General features: G+C 41.0%; 1 protein-coding gene across 2 annotated transcripts in view; it reads right to left on the bottom strand.

The window, feature by feature from the left end:
- LOC133954722 (transcription initiation factor TFIID subunit 4-like) overlaps positions 1-18063 on the bottom strand; it is an 85737-nt gene that overhangs the window by 14823 nt on the left and 52851 nt on the right. For both annotated transcript variants that reach the window (XM_062389203.1, XM_062389211.1), the window contains one exon: positions 10180-10302. In XM_062389203.1, the coding sequence (XP_062245187.1) occupies positions 10180-10302 (123 nt within the window). The remainder of the gene's footprint in view (positions 1-10179; positions 10303-18063) is intronic.

The following is an 18063-nucleotide window of genomic DNA, read 5'->3' as shown; positions in this document are numbered from 1 at the left end:
AAAAAGCTTAGAGAGGGCAGTAATGGGTGTAGTTAACAGCAGTAGTTTCTAACGGTGAGAATGATCAACTCGCTGGTAAATCCACTAGTAAACGGAGCTCAATTTCACCTTAACCGTGGCTAAATTTTAACTGACCATAACTAACAAATATAAATAAGCAATTTAGATCATTGCTTTAAATCTGATGCTAATTTTGTGAGTGATTTTTACATTTAAATTGAATTAATTATTATTTTTCTATCATACAGGATCATTTAATAGATTTGAAATATTTACAATAACAAAAATTGCATAATATTACTGAAATACAAAACATTCACTTCCAATGCCATTCCTACATACATTATTTAAAAGGGTTAGTCTTCAACACAGACAATTTCAGCTGAAATGTGCGAGTGCAACTTAACATAAAAAAAACTAGTAAAAATCAGCCATGATGCAGTAAATGTACACATGCTGCTCAATTATTTAGTATTTAGTGAAAAGCAGAGAACTGCTGCTTACATGATACACTACTCAACAATGAAAAGTCCTGAATCAGATTCTGGAAAACTCAAACTACTCTCTGTGTTGGCATTTCTGCCATCGACTCGTAGTATTTTGCCTACTCTGTACATATTACCCCCTCTCATCCACCCTGCCTGGCATTCTTCTGCCCCCCTGCCAGCACCTAATGAAAAATCGTTTCCATCTTTTTTCCTCCCTTCTTTCCCCAGGCTCAAGACCTGACAGCTGACAATAGAGCTGACATGAAACTTAAAAAGTCAAAAGGAAAACAATTTTAAACACATAGCGATAAGAACATGTACTGCTCCCTGAAAGTTATCAGGGTTAAATGTAACTGTATTGCAGGAGGTCCTATAAATAACCCAGAGACACAGGAGTTTCTTAAGTGAGCCATAACTGAAAGAGCTCTCCGGGGCTCAGCCGTGTACGTTTCAGAGGCTCAATGTTGACAACTTCATTAGCAGCGCCCGCGCTTTAAACTCTCCAGTCGTTCGACAACATTATCACATGTTAAGAGTGAGAATTTGGAGGCCCATTGTTTCTATCTCCTCCAGGATGGAGGGAAACACAAGCAGGCGCCACACGGTAAAGCAGCGATCGAGGCGTTTTCTCTGCCTGTCCCTGAGTGGTGAAGGCGTAGGATGAGGAGAGTGGGTTTGCACAGTGTGGTATATAGCACAGCATGGGGGCCCAGGATGTTAGGCTGTCCCCATGTCCCTGGCCAGCAGGCTAGCTAGAGAGCCAGCCATGATCGACCCGCCTCCGTAGCAGCGAGGCGGAGGGTGGGAAAAAAAAGGCAGCAAATTTCATTCTTCAGAAATTTAATTATATCAAGATTAACAAGGGAGGTAATTAATTTCTTTAAGATGGGTATCTCTTAAGTGCCTGGGGCTCAACTTTGTTGTCAAAACTGTATATTTAACCATTATTTCAGGGCAAAGTTTTAGAGGCAGGAATGAGGGGGATCACTGCTTTGCAATGAATATGGATATATAGGAGCTTCTTATCTAAATAAAGAGATTACAGTGTTAATACTAATGTTCACATTTATGTACATATATAAATGTACGGTTTATTTAGGAACTATTAAAAAATGGCCTGCGTCAACTACATTTAAAATCATTTGTTGAATCTTTATTCACGAGGACGGATTCAACAGTTTTAAGGATTTTATTTTTTGCATCAGCTAAACTCCTCATCTTTCTGACTTAACCTTCCCTAGATGAGTGAACCAGGTCGAGCCCAAGGTTGAATAAACCACAAGACCATCCTGAAATCTCTCCAGGGGTTGAACCAGCCCTTTCAGGAGGGAGTCCTGACAAGAAAGAAAGAGTGATGCTCTAGTCAGTGAATGAAACGTAATTCTAACTAATTCTCTGTAAGATCAAAACACTGAATTATAGGACCAAAATGGTCCTACACCTGTTCTGGGAGTTAAAGATAACAAATACCATTCAGCAATTTTCTTGAAAAGGTTTGTAAATGCTGTCAAGCATGAATTCCTAAAAATGAGTATGGAACAATGGTCCATACAGCTTAATGGCATCTCTTTAGGGAAATTTGAGATTTATCGAGGTTATGATGTTTGATCTTCTACTTGGTTGGAGCATCATCAGGTATAAACAATTAATCAATATCCATTGATATGTCAGTGTGTAGTACATCTAAAAAATATAGCCTTTGTAAAGCCCAAATATAGAATCAGTGATTTATAAATTCTCTTTCATCTGTGACCGGACTAAGATATGGTGGAACAACGTATGAGAGGTGAGAATCCACCTCCTTCGTTGACAATGTTTAATGACTGTCTAATCTCTTTGAGTGTGATTTACAGGAACCTTGTGCCTCAATGACCTGAGTGCTGGACTGCCCGTGTGTGTGTTTAAACCCTTTCAGCAATTTTAAGTGAATTAAGGGATTAAAGTCATGATGCAAAGTCAATTTGACATTTACCATATATTTAGTATGCGATACACTTACCAGCATCTCTTCTCCTCCCTCATTCTATACATAGTTAATTCAGTTTAGGCTACTCAGTGATTCCCTAAATTACCAATGTGCTGTACTGCATTTGTCTACATCTCAGGTCTATGTTTGCAACCAACCCTAAAAAATTGAACAATGCCTAAAGTGGATGCACTGAATGTGGATTCCAGAGGATGAACTATTTTTTATTCTCCTGAACCTTGTATTTAGTGCTAATTAGCTAATGTTACCATGTTAAAACTAAACTAAGACGATAAGAATTGTTAACATACCTGCTTAATTCCATCATGTTAGCATTGGCACCATTAACACGTTAGCATGATGTGTGTAAGAAGAGCCTTACAGGGCTGCTAGTATGGCCGTAGACTCTTATTTACAACAGTATTTATTATTCAGGTCAACGTTTAATTGGAAGTTAAAGTTATATTCAGTTTTAGCTGTGATTTACTTATTTAGGCCTATCTCCCTGCTATGTGACACATACCGTATATCCAGAAGCTGATTCACTATTCTTTAACAGGGGAGACGGCCCAATCAGAGCAACCCCCTGCTCCCACAAGACCCACTAACTCACACACTCACAAGGGACTTAATTGCAGGACTACATAAACATAATTATGACATTTCAAATTCCATAATTGCAATTATAATTTCACTTTAATAGAGCTGCTATTAGAATAATACAAATTTTATGTAGGACAACTCTTTTTGCTGGACATGACGCATTATAATAATTATATATTATAACTTATCTTTTAAACCTTAATCATCAAAGGGTTTTTACAGCTGAACATGGTGCTGTTACTGTGCCCTCAGAGACGTTACCACTTCCACGTTACATTAAGCTATAGTAAAGGTCTATATCGCTAGAACTCTATAATCTCTATAATGCTGTATCTACGGTCTTGTCTTCTATAGAGATGGCTTTCTCTGGGGTATAATTCGGATGCTACTGACTTATCATACAAATATTAAAGGAATATTATATTAATGCTACAGGCAGCATTGAGCAGAAGTGCATCCTCTTTCGCTTCCGCAATTGCACATTGTCACTTTGATCCTGAAGGTGACACTATTCTATACCATAAAGTCTAGAATGGATTATTAATTCTGTACAGTTTGAATATGATAGATAGGAAGGTGAGAAGAGAGAGAAAAAGAGACAAAGCCATTGTCGGCCATAAGACTATTTTCTTATTTTCTAAAAGAGCAACTAACAAAACATAATTTAAAAAATTTCTAGCATTTCAATACAAACTGAAATGGAAGTGGATACATGTATAAATGTATTCCACATGTATTTATCTTTTCATGCAAATGCTATAACTGCATTTTAAATGCTTTAACCCACAGTCCATAGTGCAGTAACCACTGGTGGGTACCACTGTGCTCTGCGTTGTGCAGGGGAAGGGAAAGTTGGCAAAGTGCACTGTGTTAAAGCTCTAAGAACGCAAGGCATCCGGCCAAGGAGCCCCTGCAACCATTCTGAAGACTCAACTCTGTCTCCTTTGTGTCCTCGCTGGAAATGCACAATCGCCCTGAGATGTGAAGTCAACCTAATATTACAATCTTCTTGACATTATGAAACCAATAGCAGCCTCTCTGTGCCCTCTTTAATCATATTTATGTAGGATGTAGAGAAGGGAATCCACACAGGAATCCTTATGCTTCATTACAGCCCGGTATCAGTCATCCTCCATATTACACCCTGCAAGTCTTGAGTGGTGAAATAAATGTATAAACGCAACAGCTAATCAGGGGTTAATGTCAGTGCACCCAGTGGAGTTAACTGAGGCCCCCTTATGGTTCAGAGCAAAAGTGTAGCTCAATGTGTTTGAGGGAACTAAAAAAAGAAGGTTAAGTTAGCTGTCTTTCCTGCATAATGTACACAGTGTGTGTTTATGGTATGGTCTGGATATAGAGAGGAGTAAAACGGAAATAAGAGAAAGAGAGCTGTTGTGCAAATGAACACATGAGAAAGTTTTAGTAAGAATTGTGCACACGCACATTACTTCCACTGAACCAGCAATCAGGAATGAGTTTTTAACCAAATAATATTCTCTTCAGAGTCTGGATAGAGAGGGGGAAAGATGGAAAGCAAGAAGAGACAGGGGGAGGAGGAGGAGGAGTGAGTGGTTTGCTCCATGCGGTGCCTTCTTCTAGCATTCAGCTGGCCGGCTCCCTCTTAACCAAACAGCCTGGTTGGTCCTCTGAATCCTTACGCCCCCCCCTCTGGCGCCGGAACCGCCGCGGTCTGCGAGTTTCCTGTTTGTCTGGTTGAAGACCTGGCCGATTTTTACTCCCAGGCGGCACATTGGGAGGGACGCAAGGAGAAGCAGGAGAAGGAGCAAAGCACAAGACATAAGGACAGAGGGGAGGTTGGCGGGGAGAAGGCAAAGGGAGAGACACTGAACACTCCCGAGTTGGGATTGATTTACTTCATTAACCGAGATTACAAGTTTAACTTACAAACCAGAGGTCAAAATTTCTCATTAACAAGGGGACCGTGGAGAACCTCGGGGCTGGGAGACCACTCTTATTACTGACTACACATTTCAATCTGTCTTTGATGTTCCATGTCTGCCTTTCTACCCCCTCTTTCCCCCTCCTATTTTTTGGCAGCGAGGTTGATTTTAATTGTAGCTATAGAACAGAGCATAGTTTGCCTGTAAGCCAGCCTCCACATCTGTAGTGAGTGCAGCTTTAGTGATATTGGGTGCAGTCCATAGCTCGGGGCTAATTTTAATGGTCCCCCTCCCCTCCCTCCTTCATTGGAGACTCAGATTGTTTTCCACGTGATTCCTGTTAATTTAGCTGGAGGAAAGGGCATCAGTTTTCCTTGTGCTTTTCCCCCTCTCTCCCCATGCCTCTCACTCTATTGCCTCACTCCTTCTTTCTGATCTACAGCCTCAAAGAAAGAAGGTGAAATGAATTCAAATGGAAAAATAGTCTGTGCTCACTATTAAATCGCTCACCTACCTTTGTCCCTAGCGTTGCGCCTGGTCGAGATAGATAGGAGAAAGGCGGCGTGGCTGTACGAACCATGGCAATTTTGCGGCTATTGTCATTTATATCGACAAACAAAGCTCTGGCTTTGATGTGATAAATGGCCTTAGTGCCTAGATGATAACTCTGTGCTCATAAATGTGTCAAGGATGTTTTAAAGCTCTAAGCATGTTTCACACTGCAGGACATTGAGTGCGGAGACACATTTTCTACACTGCAGAAGCTTTAATGCTAACCTTAGATGTTCTGAAGTCTCTATCTGTCTCTCATAAGAAACTGTAGCAACACAATTTAGCCAAGGATGCACCAGATGTGAAGAGAGGAGATCATCATCCAAATCGATGGGAGGAATTGAAACAGTCTCAATCAAATCCTTTAAAAGTGTGAAGGACTGAATATTGAGGGTGTGATCAAACAATAATTCGACAATAAAGATCTAATTTGACACACTGAGCTAAAAAACTTATTTTCTATTTAAGTGAATTTAGTGTGCTGCCTAACAAGAAAATATTCACATGGAATTAAGATTTCCTTTTCCAATGGATCAACACTTATTAGTCATGCATCAAAGTGGTAGTGTCCACAACTTCAAACTTATGGCTTGAGGGCAAAGGTCATTTGTGCCGTCGTCATATTTCCATCCACCTTGAGCTTCCCCCGACCTTCTTCAAGGTAACCCATCCCTGACTTTTGTGCCGCACTTCAAAAGCCTGTGTGTGCTGATTGGAGGAGGAGGGCAGTAGGATGGGGACTAGTTAGCCGGAGTGGGGTTTTCGAAGAGTCTGCCTATGCAGTGACCCACCGCTGGGACCACAGCAGGACCTCTTCTAGCAAGTCAGCCAGCAGCCCCAGCCATTGGCTCCTTGGAACTAATCCACCCTGCGGAGCCCTGTAAGGCACTCTTTGTTCCTTCTTGCAGACTAGACCAGGCTGGAGAGACTCTCCAGTCTTGACTGGCTATCAGTTTCACAGCCCGTGGCCATCCTCAACCACTCGCAGGTCCAAGCTCGGCCAAGCCACCATCAAATTAAATGTGGGTGAGTGGGGGTGAGGGTTGTGATCGGGGTGTATGGAGTGAAATTGTGTCACCTGAATTCCGTCACAGTCCGAACATGGTGGAAAGGTGGTCGGACAAGGAGAAGAACAAGCAGGAGGAAAGGAATATTGAAGAGGAGGAATTTAACTGGAGCTCTGCCTCTCGGTGAACAGAGCAGGATCTCAACAAGGCCATTATCTGGCTCCTAATTTGAGCTCTGGCACAGCACTGAAGGGCTGCCTTTGTCTAGGATTAATGCGGAAAGCTCAGGATGCGATGTCAGAGGGAAATAATCAGCATGGGCCCTTCATAACGTTGGCTGCTTGTGCTCCTGGCCAGGGCCCCCCGGCTCATTTCTGTGGAGATGAAATCTATGACAAGCCCCTCAGTGAAGCTGAGAGCAGGCAACAGTCCAGTAACACCCACAGGCCTCCAGGCATCCTGTGACCCCCTTAGAAAAGTCACATTCACTTTGCTCTGGAGAAGGGAAAGAGAACGCCGCAGGCGCTTCAAGCCCATGTGAAATGAAGAAATGTGAGGAGGTGAAAACGAAGTGAAAATAAGTTAAGATTCCTCCTCCGCCCCCTCTGCAATCACTCCAGAGGAGGGGCACCTTATGACTTCACTTCATTATGCCCCTCTAATTAAACATGAGCAGGACATTAAAAAGTAGATGGGGGGCGGGGGGAGTTGAAAAAATACAACAACTCCAGCATAATGTATATTAATGTTTATGTTGTATAACTGTATTTGGGAAAGCGGTTTAAGAAAGCTTCTTTTTTTGTGCGCAGCAGAAGGTCGCAGGCTAATACCCATCAGGGTAAAACATTCTGAAAGAGGTTGGCACTGCACTCAAGAACCAGAAGTAATGCTTTTATTTTGTTATTTATGCTTTTTTTACCGGGTTCATTACTATACTCCTCTGCAGCATATTGCTGCTAAGCGAAGGATGTGAAGATGCAACTCGATAAGTAGATTATTAAAATGACCAATTGACATTCAAAATTCCGGCTTATTTTACATTCATCATATTTACAGATGAATATGTGGAATTCAAATGTTTCCCCTGCCTAAAGGAAAATGTGACTCGGTACAGCAACTGTGCATGAGTTCATGTATGATCCTATACTAGAGAAATATAACATTAGAGTTACCTCCTCTGGAACAGGAGACGTTCAATCGAGAACATACGGGGCAGGTCACCTAATGTGTATGGCACATGTGACACATGATAGTTTGTACTATCTTTGTCATGTTTGCTGACTTAGATTGTGGAGAGTGATCAGATACATTCCTAAAGTTGAATAATGCTAATAGCTGGGTAAGGATGAGGAAGATCCTGAATACAAGTTCTAAGGCTGTAGGCGTGGGTGTAGAGAGACATACAGAGAACCTTTCTACTACACAAACCCACTCCTTACAGCCCACAGAAAGGTATCGGCTAATGAATCTCATCATTGAATTCAGATAGGTATTTTGGTAGAGGAACAAGGTTGCACAGTCACATAAACAAATTAATGAGTGGTATCTCCATCATTGATTATCTCACATCTTTCACCTCAGTAAACATTAGAGCCTATAATATGCCACCCAGTCAGGGTTTTTCCACGTATAAACTGAGTATCCAACCAAAAAGGATGTTGTCAGGGAATTTATTGTCATACTCCCTCAGGGAATTTTGTTTTTATTTCCAATCTTCATTTTATATCATCTTATATTGATTTGAACGCAAGAGCAAATGTGATTTGGGAAGAATTTAACTGAACTTGAAACTGAACAATGTGTGTGGAGTCCTTGGTTGACTGTGACGTGATCACACCTTGTGCCAAATTGTATTTATCAGCAGTGAGAGAGAAACAAAATGTGTTGGAGGCCAAAAAACTGTAAACAGAGGTAAACCATTAGAGAATTTTTAAGAAAGGAATAGTGTAACAATGAAATCTTAGAATCCCTGTTGATGTCTGAGTTTCTCTGACGGATCACATCAGAGCTTGAAGTGAAAAACTTAATAAAACATAAAGTGGCCCTGATGACTGAGCCGAATCGGCTGCTAAATCCAAAAAAAAGAAAAGGTACAACACGTTGTTGTACAAGAGTACCTGACAATAGTTCTCAGGCAAACAAATAACATAGGCAGACAACTAGAATAGAGTAGTAAGAACATATTTGCCTAGTGACAAACTGCAATACAACAGTTTATGGTTACAGATTAAGTTGGACACTGCGTTTAGCCACTATCATGTATCACATCTTTTGACTACTAAAAAAGTAGTTCAGTCGACAAGACTGAACTACTTTTCCTTCTAGGGACAGGCTACTCTCCTAGCCATGACCTGACTATTACCTTTGACAACTCTATGGTTGACCCCACCCAGACTGCTAGCAACCTGGGTGTGACACTCGACAGTCAACTCTCCCTTACTGCCTATATTACTGCAACAACCCGCTCGTGTACATACATGCAGCACAACATCAAGAGAATATGTCCCCTTCTCACTCAGAAGACGGTGCAGGTACAGCCAGGTCCAGGTTCAGGTCCTCTCATCCACCTCCCCACTGGCTGGTCTAGCTGCTAGGTTGATCCGACCTCTGCAGCTCACCCAGAATGCAGCAGCTCGACTGGTCCTCCACCTACCTAAGTTCACTCACACTACTCAGCTCCCTTCACTGGTTATCAGTGGCTACGGATCCTGCACAGTGTACATCCAGGACATGGTTAAACCTTACATCCCAGCCCGTCCACTCTGCTCTGCATCTGCCAATCGGCTTGCTGCTCCCTCATTGTGAGTTAACCACTCAACAAAATCTGTTTGCTGTCCTGGCACCCAAATGCTGAAAAGAGCTACCAATTGACAGCAGGACAGCATAAGGTCTACATATCTTCCGCCGCAACATGTGGCACTTTGGCAGTTTAGCTTTTTTAAAGCAAATTGTACGTAATTGATTCTTGCTGTTCTGGCTTTGTACCCTCATTGTTGAATGCACTTATTGTAGGTCGCTTTGGATAAAAGTGTCAGCTTAATTAAATGTAATGTAATAAACCTTGATACTGACACATCAGATGTCTGAAGCATTATACGGAAAATTATGCACAACCTCAAGTGTTATCTGACCGAAATGTGAAAGAGGAAAACAAACATCCCACATTGAAACCAAACTCCCCGTCGAGTGGTTTGATTAAGATGAATTGCAAGTACCCTGACCAGTTGCCGGTGCAGGAGACCAGGGCATCACCTGCAGTTATGCGTTTCTATTTCTTATTCACTGTCTTGCAGAAAGATGTCCAGTGAGTCATTTCTTGCATACCATTAACAACCCTCAATGTTTGAACTTACCACAGTCAGATAGAAGACAGAACAAGAATTACTGCCTACAAAAGAATGGAAGGAAATATTTTCTTTGGATTCAGTATTCTCCTGAGGAAATGCCAGTTGGTAGGTTGTCAATATGCTCTGTCTATAAAACTATCAGGAGGGGTAAAACATGTTCCTTATAACACCATTTAGTTCTCCTAGATAAACAAAGTGAAACTGAGAGAAAAAGTTGCCAGTTAGACTGTTCCCACATTTGGAGTTACCTGATTTAAATATATATATATAAATATAGATAGTGATACTTAGCCAAAACGTGAGTTTTGTTCTTACCTCGGCCCCTGATGGCGTGGCTCCAGGTGAATCCACTTTCCTTTTTTTGCGGGGTCCGATGGCAGCTAGTGCTGTCAGGTTGGCATCTCGCTGCCTCATCTGCGCCTGCTCCTGTTGTTGCATCTGGTGAAGAACAAAGAGCACAAAGATTAGAAAATTATCCTCTACGCTCTATGTAGTGTACCGTAGCGCCAATATTACATGCATCTGTTTGAGTTGGAAAGAAAATCAGGTATCAGTATGCACCACTGATTCATGTACCTTTAACATCTGCTGAAAAAAGAGAATTTTCACACCCATGTAATCATATTTCTAATACATAAATATTCATAACTTATGCCCTAAATATGATGCCTTTGAGGATAATAAAAACTTCAGTCTGCAGAAAACAAATGTATAACAAAACCATCTATGGTAAAGAACTGCTTCATGTAAACTTTCCTTGTTGGTAGGAGTGATGGTCTTAAATTTCCAAACCCAACTTTCTCCCATGTCAGTTATTTGGATCCATACAATCAGTCCAAGAGATACTTCATTTGAACAGTCACATTTCAATAGACTCGATGGTAAGAAGTGAATCAAATGTAAGTAAATATCTTTTCATGTGTTGTATAAGCTCTCTGAGCTGAACAAAATGGAAGCCTTTTGTCAGCCATTAACAGAGCTCCTGTCAAAGCTAGTGTTTGTGTGTGTGTTTGTGTGTGTGTGTGTGTGTGTGTGTGTGTGTGTGTGTGTGTGCAATCACATGGTCCCATTGTGATTTTTGCAGTTTGTGATGTATACGGGGGTGGTTGTGTTGAGGCACGGCCCAAGGTAATGTCATGTCTTGCCTCAGGGCTGAGGGGGAACCCAGCATTGCTTGGAGCTGCCCTTTCTATTGGTTGGATGTGTGAAGGCCTGGGGCCATGGCACAGAGGGTGTCAACACTCCCTCCAACATGCAAACACAGTCCACACACACACACACACACACACACACACACACAAAACACACACGTGTCTATGTCGGCCAGAGCACAGGGAATGCCTACCCACCAGCCTGCCTGCGTGCCTGCCCGCTGGGGGGAGAGGGGCCTGGGTTGGAGCGAACAGGGACAATCAATGTGAGCTTTCATGTCTTTCATGTTCTTTTATGTTATCGCTCAGCATGTGTTTGCCGGGCGCTAGTGTTTGTGTGAGGCATGTTTTTGTCTGATCAGGGGAAAATTTCATGTTACTTTCAGATGGCGCTGTGTAAAAGGTTGCTTTGGTGTACAAAGTCTGTTCTAAAATGAGCATGCAGTTGGCTCTGATTTTTTTCCTAAAACCCTGCTGGCGAGGCATGCCCTTTAGGGTGTTGCCACTTCACATTTGGCACGGTGGAACTGTTGAAAGATTAAAACACGCTGACATCACAAAGTATAGGGGAAGTAATACCAGTGGTAGCAACTAGCAGTATACCTCAACTACATTTACTTGTATACTTTACTGGTAAAAGAAAACGGAGATGCTCAACTGGGGTGGAGATGAATATTGCTGCTGTCCTCATGGCGAATGTAGCATTAATGTTATCATTGCTAACCTTATTAGGCCTTGCTACAAACAACACACAGATCTCTCCAGGCCTGAAAGAGCGAGAGTGAGAGAGAGAGAGAGAGAGAGAGAGAGAGAGAGAGAGAGAGAGAGAGAGAGAGAGAGAGAGAGAAAGAGAGAGAGAGAGAGATGTCCACTATCTCACTGATGGCACCAGGATGCCGGCATCTCTGCCTGGCAGTTGGCACCAGGCATGGGCTCCCAGCGCCCACAGCAACTGCCTGCATTTTCAGATTTATGACTGTATGATAAATGAAGACTTCATTTTACCATCTGCAACCCTCCAGTATGCGTTTCCTGTCAGTACAGAGGCCGCCATGACACTGGGAGACGGATTTCTGATTTCAATCTGGTGCCAGTGCGCCAAGTCGTACCTTTGACGATTGCAGATTGATACAGAATAGAGTTGGACCGGGACTTGGCTGGATTTGTTTTTTCCGACCATCGTTTAATTCAAACATTGTCATTGAGAGCATTTATGTGGACACAGACAATCAATAAAACAAATGTATATATAGGCACTAAGCAACCCTACTGTTAGTAATGCCATTACAATATTTTTGTCTGTTGTAGAACTTCTGATAATTAGATGGAAAAAAAGTTTTGGAACATTAAATGATTTTGCAATATCTGCCATCAGGACATCGTTCTGAGGTATCTGGATCTCACTGAGACAGATACCGAAATCAAAACTCTTACCAACAAGTCAAAGAATCTCTCTCTTCTTTTTGAATTCCCCTGTCAGCAATAGGTACAATCATCTCTGAGAACTGCAAAGGTCACTACAGAGATTAATCCCAGACTGGAAGAATAACCAGCTGGCTGGCAGGATGCATACATTTGTCAGATCTGATCAATGGTACCACATGAGTAAATATCTGCTGCTCCAAAGTCACATAAATACCAGTGCTTCCAGTCTGCATGTGTGCCCTTTTGAAGCAGAGAACTGGGACTTGTTACGTCAAATTATTAGCAAAGGTCAGGAGATGTAGAACATTTTCCAGGTACCCACAGAATCAATCTGAGGCTTTGTTAGAATGGGGTTTTATTTAATCTTAATGCAGAGAGCACAGTGTTGGGTGATTATGTTCTGGCCAGCGTGGAATGGGACGTGTATGGAAATACAAATGACTACATTTCTGGGGAAGCGATTGTCGCAGTTGCACCAATGTCTCCAACAGATGTTGAGTGGCCTGCTGAATGCAGTTAACACTGCGATGACACTTTACAGTGTTTTACGGAGAAATATTAAAGAAATACAAGGTGTCATGATCCGCCACTTACTCCAAAAATACTGTAACTGTTTTCCAGGTATGAAAAGTCCTTTTAAGTATATGTTATCATACAGTAATTGAATAAAGATTACCCCCCTTAAAATACTAATACAAATCCTAATTCAGATCTTCACAGAACTTCACCTGTTCCTATAGATATCAGCACTATACATATACCTGTTTATTGAAATCTACACCAAAACTTAATGAATTATTCCTTGCTCCACACTCCACCCTTCTGCCAAGTTAGTTAAAAAAAAATCAGTAGTTTTGGTGTAATCCTGACAGACAAACAGCGATAAAACAACTCCTTGGCTTAGGTCATTAGACAAAAACCTCTATTCAAATGGAAATGGATGTTATTGTTCATCTTCAGCATTAACGGCTGGTTTGCCAGATGCTAACAAACTATTTATAAAAAAAAAAGTCAAATTATGTATGTTACATCAATGCAATGGTGTTTCTTGTTCTTGTTCATTAGTAATGTTTGTTGCTATCTCGTGGACTCAACAGATTCTGTCGCAGATGCAAACCTAATCCACTGCATTCAATTTAAATATAAAAAAAAATATGTCCATCTTTAATAAAAGGTCTAACATACCCTCATTAGATCGGTCAAAATGTGGGGCATGACTGAACATAGGATTCTTTCTCCTCAAAAACATGAGAAAGAGCAGCGTGTTCATTTATGTTACAAAAAGTCTCAAATACACCAAGAACCTTAGAGCCGTCTGAAATGCTTCGAGTGAAGAGGAGGAAAAGCTGCGGAAGCCATGATGGCCAACCTGCCATTCTCCATCTCTGCTTTTTTTAACAAAGGCTTTTCTCTCCCTCCTCCCTCCCTCTCTCCTCCTGGCCTGAGGGGCTGCTCATGGCCCCCCAGACGCTTACAGACAGATGTCCTTGGTAGAGCAGAACACGCTCTGCTTGACGTCACAAGTAGCTAGGGGGCAGTGGAGGAAGCTTGAGGGCTCTCTGCTCTACAAAGACCACAGTATAAAAGCCAGACCATGGGTTTTGCGTTGGTCTGTCTCTTCACCCTCCCCCTAATCAGCTCTGGTCCAACAAGACACAGCAGGGAGCTTCTCAGTATATAGACATGACATATGTCACTTTGGTGAACGCCGTTATTTCCCCAAAGACAGTTCATACATTTTAAACAAGGCAAGGTGGCTCCAGCGGAAATCAAATCCCTTACCATGGCTTTAACCTTTGCACTGCTCGCCTATAGGCTGAGTTAGATAAAGGACATAAATACAATAGTATTGGCCGAATGCTGAGGGGAGCTGTCTCCAGGCTGAACATTGCACTTTCTGCATTTTACTGATGTGTTCTAGTGTTTTAGCAGATATTAGTTTAACTACAGTCCACCTTGCAATGGGATCACACTAGTGTTGATATCCTGATCCCCAATTATTCAGCAGTTATTACTACATTATTATTACTCATTTCATTAGACGTGTATGCAAAGTACCGCACACAGTTGTGTTATCACAGTGACAAATGCTGCATTCACATGGGGTTGTGTTTACCGTGTTTACAAGAGTCATTATTAACACCACCCTGTGCGGTATTCACGACCTTGTAGCTTGGTTTTCGGAACAAGATGTGATGTGATTGATGACATTTCAAAAACGGCAGAAGTAAATTCAGTCACATGTAATGTTTATATTTATAATATTTGTTGCTTTACCAAAACGAGTCTTTTCCCTCATTATTTCTTTGCATATCCTTCTTTGGGTTACGTGACTGCTAGCTTGTGAAACTGTTAGTCTCTGTGACTTCAAGACACCAACAGTCAAATTAATATGTTGTCTTTGCCTAGCAGCAGTGTTCTCACAACTTACCATGTCATAACCACGAGCTCCTAAGTTCTATTTGAGGGCAACAAAAATCTGTCAGAATCACACAGAAATAACACCAAACACCACCTCAAATCTGCGTCTGTTGGGTTCTCACTACAAAAGGTGTTTCCTGGACCACAGTTTTCTTAATCGATGATAAATATATCAATAATCAAACAGTCTCTTAAAGTAATACTGTTGGAGTTATGCTACTCTCTAACTACACTGGTGTGGACAATGTTCACATTAGCACAATGTTAAACACCAGTAATAATAGAATTCATAGTGAGCAGTGTATTAGAAAGGATTGAGGGGCGTCCCTCCTATTGTATAAACTTGTTGTATGAACAACCAGAAACATGTTCATTACATCAGGTCTATAAGGAGCACAGGAGTATAATAAGTATATTTCATTTTATTTAATATTTCATAAACGTTTTTAGATCTGCTTGGATGTTTGTTAATCCCTGTGTGTTTGGTGATCTTTTGCCTTTCCCCCTAAAGCCATCATCGGGTCAAAATTTAAACCAAATCCAATTACTCACACAAATTTCCCATCAGACTCTGCTTTACTTTGTTTTGTGTTAATGAATCCACGTTTGCATAGTGAAGTTAATTAAAATAAGATGGTGAGTTGGTCACCATTAGTGAACATTGTAACCTGATTAACATCGTAATGTTAGCATTGTCACTGTGAGAAAGTTAGCGTGATGGTGTTAGCTGTGTATATGTACAGCCCATAGACTGCAAATAAAGATGGATGACATGACTGCTCCCAAAAAGTGACCCCAAAGCGTATATATTGACACCTGGTGGTTGGCTCTAGTATCGGTTATGAAAAGTCAAAATACACGTCAAAATTGTTTTCTCAAAGATGGTAAGGTAGTAGACTTATGTTTTCACAATAATAACACTTAATTAACTATAATGGTCAGTTAGAACTAGGCAACACACAAAAGGTGAATGCACAGTAGTTTTATTGTCGGAGACACTGCATGAAAAAATTATAAAAAATTATTAATCTCAATAAAAAGTTTGGGTGTAAATTAAGATTGTTTTCAGTCGCAGGTTTCCATAGCACCACATATTCCTACTCTATAATAAACTGTAAAACAGCAGTAATGTCATATATATATGACTTGTTTACACGATCTACTCACACTAAGATAGAAAAAAACATTACCCAGGTAATGGAAGCTTGTTGATATTAATTATTCCATAATTAAAACTGTCACCCTTTTAAAAAGGTGAGATGGATCATATATTAATCTGTCATGATTCAATTGATACTTTTGTCCATTAGCCATTATCCTGCCGTGTTTTTGTATGTACTGATGCCAGGTCAGGAAAGTAAAGTTAGCCAGTGTACGGACAGGAGGGTTTTCTTCCATTTGTAACACAACTAGCCACGACTTCAGAGTGTCCCTGTCTCCTAGAGCTTTGAGAGTACGCTGCCTCATTTTGTCGTTTATATTCTAAAATGAGCAAACACAAACCATCTTTTCCAGTTCCCTCTAACTCTCACTACTGTTTACCCCGTTTCTTCCTGCAACAACTCACTTTCCAGCAGGACTTCTGTTACAGGCTCGACACACATCACTTTCTGTTAGAATCTATAATGTCTACACACACATAAAACAATCTGAACCTGTCAGTGGCAAAAACAAACAGTGAACGTACTTTGATGCAGACAAAGGACCCATGGGATTGCACTGTAGCCGTTTGGATATTGTTCTCCAACAATATTTGACCAATAAATCCAAACATCTCTGTCTTTATTAATCATTTAGACCAAAAAAAGAGGGGAAACAAGCCTGAGGTTTAAAAATACTGGAAATATCCCTTAACATGAGTGTGTGTTGACATTTTATGCGTGTCTGTTAACCATGGATCTCATTCACCTGACACCCACATGGCCGACATTACATGAACATCTGTGAGCTGCATCTTGAGGCCTTTCTTCATGTGAAGTGCCTGCTAGTTAGTTTGCCGCAGGGAGAAAGACCATTTGCAGTAACCAATCAGGTTTCACTTCTCCATCTGCACTCACACAGTACAATGAGAAGAGTTCAGCCTCGACCTGATAATCTCCTCAAGTCTTTGTGTTAAGAGACATGCATGACAGCATCACCACCACCTATTAGATATGGCAGTTTTCCACAAGTAAAAGTTTTAATGTTTAATTTGTATTTAGAAACATGTGTAATGTTTAGATGAATTTTTGTGCTGAAGCATGTTTCATTGCCCGTTTAGGTATAAAGTTACACTGTATTGCATTCAGTCTTTAATATGTGTATGATTTACAGTTATATGCATAGAATCTACATATCGACTATATACATATTGATGGCTTGCATTATTTTACCAATACAGAATGACAGATATTAAATATTTAAAAGTGTCCTGAAGAGACAAATCGTGATTGAAGTTCAGTTTCGTCACATTGTCCAACACATAAATCTGAATATTTTAGTGAATCTGTTTGTGATTACATTATTTTACCTATGTAGATGAATTCAAAAATACATGCATGAGCTAATAGTCTTGGCTCAGAGTGTCCCATTTCCTCTGAAGCCGAGTATGTCAGAAGTGTTTCCAGGGCCAAGGACCAATTATTCCGAGCCCTCAGCCGTCCCTGGAGCTAAGGTCATTATGTGAGTGTCACTATCATGACCCTGTGGTTCCTCTTCATCTGCAACTTATTTGCAGGAATTAAACCGTGCAGAGGGAAACTGTGTTAAATATGTGCATAAATACAGACTTGATGCCGCTGCTTCGGAGCGAGTATTATTTTGGATAAATAATAACATTTGTGCTACGCATTTTGCCAAAGAACTGTGTTTAACGAAGGAGCCAGAAATCAGTGTTAAGCAGATTCTGACGGTGTCACACCGGAGTGAAGAGGGGAGAGCGGTGATCATTAAAAATACTGCTTATCTAAGGGAAAATTTCCTACTTTAAATGTTCTCTCGCTTTGTCTCATTCTATGCTGCCGTGCTTCGTCTAGCAGTCTTCTCTCCCCCTGTCTCTCTTTTTTGTAAGATTTAGATTCGCCGCTCGTCACCTTCTATTGATCACGTCTAATTTGCATCCAGGAAAAGATGAGGACTCAGATATTCACACTCTGAGAGAGGACGATCTCAATGATTTATTCATTTCCAAATCAAAAAAAAGAGAGGAGTGAAAGGAAGGTAG

The sequence above is a fragment of the Platichthys flesus genome, chromosome 1, assembly GCF_949316205.1.
Source record: "Platichthys flesus chromosome 1, fPlaFle2.1, whole genome shotgun sequence".
In the NCBI taxonomy this organism is placed as follows: domain Eukaryota; kingdom Metazoa; phylum Chordata; class Actinopteri; order Pleuronectiformes; family Pleuronectidae; genus Platichthys; species Platichthys flesus.
Note: the sequence above shows the minus strand (reverse complement) of the source record. Positions and strands in the feature narration are given on the sequence as shown.